The sequence below is a fragment of the Carassius auratus genome, chromosome 18 (genome assembly GCF_003368295.1).
Source record: "Carassius auratus strain Wakin chromosome 18, ASM336829v1, whole genome shotgun sequence".
Lineage (NCBI taxonomy): Eukaryota > Metazoa > Chordata > Actinopteri > Cypriniformes > Cyprinidae > Carassius > Carassius auratus.
The window spans coordinates 9,317,728-9,322,765 of NC_039260.1; the positions used below are offsets into that span (position 1 = coordinate 9,317,728).

Sequence of the window (5,038 nt, forward strand, 5' to 3'; positions counted from 1 at the left end):
AAATAGCATTGGAAATTTGTCAGTGACAAATGCTAGTAGCTAATAGTGCCATTTTATTTCTTGAACTTGATGGTTACAGTTTGACTTATGCTCAGCAAATACATTTTGTATTAAGTATTTTTGCATTATAAACTGAATGGAGATTGCGAAAAAGTATATTTTTACTGCTGCCATAGGGTATTGCAATTAAGAAACTTGTCACGTTACACACAGATATAAAAAGATGTCACATTAGCAAAATTTCACTGATTTTTAGTCTGTTGTCAACAATGTTGTGATTATATTAAGCATCAGATTTTCTCATGATAGCAGAGACTCCTCTATCGAAATGACTGGATTCTGCCTGTGAAAATTCACAACCATTAGTCTTTACTTTACTTTTCTTTTCAGCAATCACCTGATTTGATTGTCCTTTTATTGATTCTGTTCTTTGTATGATTGGAGCATCGAAGGCATGTCTGAAACTCAGTACTGTCAATCCATTGAGCTCAGAAGTTGTTTAACAACTAACAGCATTTCATGTCTTTACATACTATGCGGTTTTACTGTCTGATTTCTGAGGGGGTAAAAAAATTGCCACTATTTAGAGTTTTTATTTTTCACTGAAAAATAGAAGGCAGGTACTGTTGGCAGCTCTTGGAAAGCATGTATTTACATGTAAAAGTTGATTTCACAAGAGAATAGTGTAAATGGCTAGATTTTTATGTGGACACTTTGCTCATCATGTTATTCCAATCCCTTGATTTGTTTAGTACTGACATTCAACAACTAACTCAATGCATGGTCTGGCTGTTAACAGCATATACTGTACATCAGCAGTCCAAAAGCATGTTTCATATTTTGTTGGAGGATGTCTGGTCTCAAGGAATAAGCTCTGAATCACTGATCGTGAAAATCCTGACAATCTCGGTTTGATTTTTATTGAACAACTGATGCTCGTCTTCGATTTCCCCCAAGTTATGTTTTTTTGCTATTAATCTTGTCGGCTCTTCATCTGTGACTCAACAGGGCCAAAGCACACATTGGACTGTTGATATTATTCAGATTTTGCTGGAATATTGCTTATAACCTGTTTATTTTCTTGCACTCTTGATTTGGAAGCAAATACAACATTCTTTGTCTTACAGTGTCAGTAATTTCATTCATATTATGAAACTGCTGCTTAGTTCGATTCCCCGGGAACAAAGGATATGTAAAAATTGATAGCCTTGAATGCACTGTAAGTCGCTTTGGATAAAAGCGTCTGCTAAATGCATAAATTTAAATTTAATTTAATTTAGTTATTGGTTCCCCTGAATTTCCTTTTTGCTTTTCTGTAACGTTACACTCATGTTTACTTCTCTTGCATTCACTGTCATATTGACTTATGTAAGTTTTAATAATAAAAGATTTAAGAGCAACGTTTCAGACTTTTTCTTACAGTATGTAAAGAATGATTTCATCATGTCAAATGTACTTGACAAATGTAATTCCAAACAAAAGAACATTAACTCATTCGACAGATCGTTCTTTTAATTGATGAAGAGCTAATGACATGCACAGGCATAGTCCGTAATTGTGACTTGCATCGGAAAAATAAGTTTAAAAACAATCTTTTGTCAGCTCATCCATCATTTGATTTACAACTCTTTTGACAGAGCCATAGGCTTCATCCTTGTATGTGGCTGCAGACTTGCACTGACACCACCAGAGAACAGGCAAAATAACAATCTTGCCCCCAGCAACCCATCCCATGGCTCTGTGATTCCAATGTTTGAAGCCAAAAGCCCATAATCACTCTGTACTGCCTGATTGAGGTGCTGGACACTGACATGCCTGCATTTCTTCCATGTGTCTTGGGCTGGACAGATTTGGGATGACTTGGGGTTCAGAGGGTGGGCTGAGTAGCAACAGTGGAAGCCGGGGCCTTAACTCTCCTCCCCTGATGACAAGCTGTCAATCTCATCTTGGTCTCCACCAATAGCCATCCAGAACGCTTTAGCGACCTGATTGAGGGCAACTCAATTATTAACGCAACATTTAGATTTGAAAACTATGAGCATTAATATTAAAGGTATATTACCTTTTCTGCATGGACTTTCCTCTGTTCATGTGGCAGCGAAGAGGCCTTGTCTACAAATAAAAAGAGTTTTAAGAATACAAATGACCATTATTTGTAATGACCATTATTTCACTTTTGAGTTCCGGTAAATTATTTAAACAAATGTTTTATTCAACAAGGATACATTAAATTATCAGGATAAAAATCCTGAAAAAAAAAGAAAAGAAAAAAAAGAAATCACAGGTTCCGCAAAAACACTATGCAGCACAACTTTTAACAGTGACAATAAATGTTTGTCATTACAGGAATGATTTACATTCCAAAATATATTAAAATATAGAACAGTTAAAGGTTATACTGTAAAAATAATTTCATAATATTCCTGTTTTTACTGTATTCTTGGTGAACATGAGAAACCTCTTACCAAGACATAAAAAAATACTGAGCCCAAAGGTTTGAACAGTAATGTATATACCTTTCATCTCTTTCAATTTTGTAAAAAGTCGCTCAAAATTCTCCACATCTGCATCTCCAGCTGTTAGATTAGCCAACTCTTGTATGTCTATGTCAATCATGGGATCTGTGACAGATTAGCAAATGTTTAATTAAACACTGCACACAAATACTTTCAAGTAAGTATTTAAACAATGGCTTATTCCGTTTGTACTTTAAATGCTTTAATTACCCGTATTTTTCGGACTATAAGTCGCACCTTAGTATAAAAAGGCATCAGTCCAAAAATACGTCATGACGAGGAAAAAAACATATATAAGTTGCACCAGACTATAAGTTGGAAAAAATTGTAATTTACCTCCAAAATGAGTATAAATATATAGCCCTTAACAAAAGCACTTACCGACGGCTGTATCTACTGCAATATTCTGGTTATCCTCTGCTCTCTGGCTCTCAATGCCTTCATCTGTACTGTTGGATGGGGAAACAGAGGACTAATAACAAGAAAAATAGTCTGTTACAACGAGATGACCTTAAGACTCCTTATTACCTAAAACACTGTAAATAATGTTCATCTACATACGTTAAAAAGCAGCACAATTAGAAAAGGCTAACCAGTGTCTCTTGACTGGGTCGTGGGTTGTTGTGACGAGATGCCACCAGGCTGCTCATAAGCCCAAATCCCTGATTGTGTTCTGAGAAGAAGAAATTATTATTAAAGGAAAGCTAATTGAATATGATTTGTTGTAGATGCCATTGTACATTTCTCTTTAGGGCAGTACAGTCTCACCATCTTTCATCTCAACGCTGGACCACACGTTGGCATTGAGGGCCTGAACAATTCTTTTTACTCCAGTGGACTCTGGGAAGTCATCTATAATGTGCACAAAGACTGTAAACAAAACGATTCATGTGCATAATAGTGAGTTAACTTTGTTTTGTCTCTCACCATCTTCATCAGGTAGATCTTGAGGGTTGAGCTCTACTAATTCAAAAGCGTGAGCCAGACACCACTGCTGGGCCTCCTGTTTACTAACACCTGCAACCGCATATTTACACAAAAAAACTGCATATGTTGCATCCAAACCACTGAATAAGTAGTACCGAACGCACACTCACCACTGTCACACGCATGGTCACACACTAGGATCAGCACTTCTGGAGCCAAGTCCTCCACTACAGATAACCAGGAGTTGACACTGTTGAGGGTGTTTTTCTGAAATACAAAAAGTGTTGAAGCAAGGCACATAAAAGCACATAATGGCGAATCTGTAATGTCGTTAACTCACAGTTTTGCTGTCAAAGTAAACGATGAATGCTTGCATAGACCTGGCAACCTCTGTATTCATGTCGAATGGGCTTGAAACAACACATAAGCTGACATTTGCTGTGTAGTATTTGTTGTTGATTGTCCATGGATACCAAGAAACCCTTTCCTCTATCTTGGTAGCTTGAGGTAGTGATTCTGAGCCCAAGATCTCTGAAATAAAACATTCAAAACTGTCATTGGCCAAGTGTGTTTTTTTTATATCATTAAAAAAACACTAGCATTGAAAAGAGTCCCTAAAGTAAGACATAATGTGTTAATTAACTGAAGCTAAACACTGCCGCCTGCTGGACAAAAAGAATCACTAGATGTAAAGAAATACAATTTCTTTTTATATAATGTTCTAGTAAAGCACTAAATTAGCCATAAGGATTAAAAATTTATGTAACGTTACCGAATGGATCAGGTTATAAAAATTGCACACTTATTATGCACTGTGTAGCCCTGCATCAATAACAGCAACAAGTTAGTGATCCACATTTATTGTCCAGTTGTATCATGTTTTATTAATCATCTGAGATTGTCGTGATTAGAAAACCTACATAAGAGGCAAACGTGTATATTGTAACGTTTAGGAAACACTGAATGTTACATTAAATCAACAAAAAGCCATATGAAGAATTGTATGACAGTTGGGCAATCGCTACAATAAATAAATGTATATATACGTTTTTGCTTTTATGCAATCGTTACGCAATACTTTAACGCACAGTAACGTTATATTTTATGCGGTTAACAAAGAAACTGTTATCGCAATCGACACATTGTGATCTCTATTTAAGAGACTGAACGGTGAATGTTTCTTGTTGACAGCTAACGTTAGCATAGTATCAAGGCTATCGAGTGTAGAATAGATTTCTCAAATTGTTTACTCACGTCTGATGAGCTCCTCTTCTTTAAAGCTGGAATCACAACTTGTGACTAAGATACAAGGCAGGGTAGGTACTTCATCTCCTTGATCATCTGCCATTTTAAGCTTTTGGACAATTAAACAGCTCCTAGTGAAAGTTAGCACGTTAGCAACTCCTCCAAGAAACCTTTGACCTCTAACCTCAACTGCTTCCGTGTATGCGCGCGTGTTTTAGGAAATCTAAAGTTTAATTAAAGCAAAACATCTTTCCAGTGAATAGGTATAGAAATACCGCGAGTCAGTCAGTGATACATCCTGAACAAAATGTTAATGATAAAAAAATAATAACTGTGCTTAAGTGCGTTTG

General features: G+C 36.2%; 1 protein-coding gene across 1 annotated transcript; it reads right to left on the bottom strand.

Annotated features, from left to right (window-relative positions):
- Window positions 1-1,491: 1,491 nt before the first annotated feature.
- On the bottom strand, window positions 1,492-4,905 carry aagab (alpha and gamma adaptin binding protein). Its single transcript, XM_026287478.1, has 10 exons — window positions 4,698-4,905; window positions 3,784-3,974; window positions 3,614-3,710; window positions 3,444-3,533; window positions 3,285-3,368; window positions 3,110-3,189; window positions 2,898-2,988; window positions 2,517-2,621; window positions 2,063-2,112; window positions 1,492-1,985 (listed from the first exon to the last, which is right to left on the bottom strand). Exons 1-10 carry the CDS (start codon window positions 4,789-4,791, stop codon window positions 1,908-1,910), a joined length of 960 nt encoding a protein of 319 aa, XP_026143263.1. The 5' UTR covers window positions 4,792-4,905; the 3' UTR covers window positions 1,492-1,907.
- Between the last annotated feature and the right edge of the window lie 133 nt (window positions 4,906-5,038).

Excerpts from the sequence above, each read along its gene's own strand:
- aagab (XM_026287478.1), bottom strand. The coding sequence starts at position 4,791 with ATGGCAGATGATCAAGGAGATGAAGTACCTACCCTGCCTTGTATCTTA. Across the intron at positions 3,711-3,783 it reads TTTACTTTGACAGCAAAACT|AAAAACACCCTCAACAGTGT; the intron begins GTGAGTTAACGA and ends TTTGTATTTCAG. Across the intron at positions 2,622-2,897 it reads TGCAGTAGATACAGCCGTCG|ATCCCATGATTGACATAGAC; the intron begins GTAAGTGCTTTT and ends AATCTGTCACAG.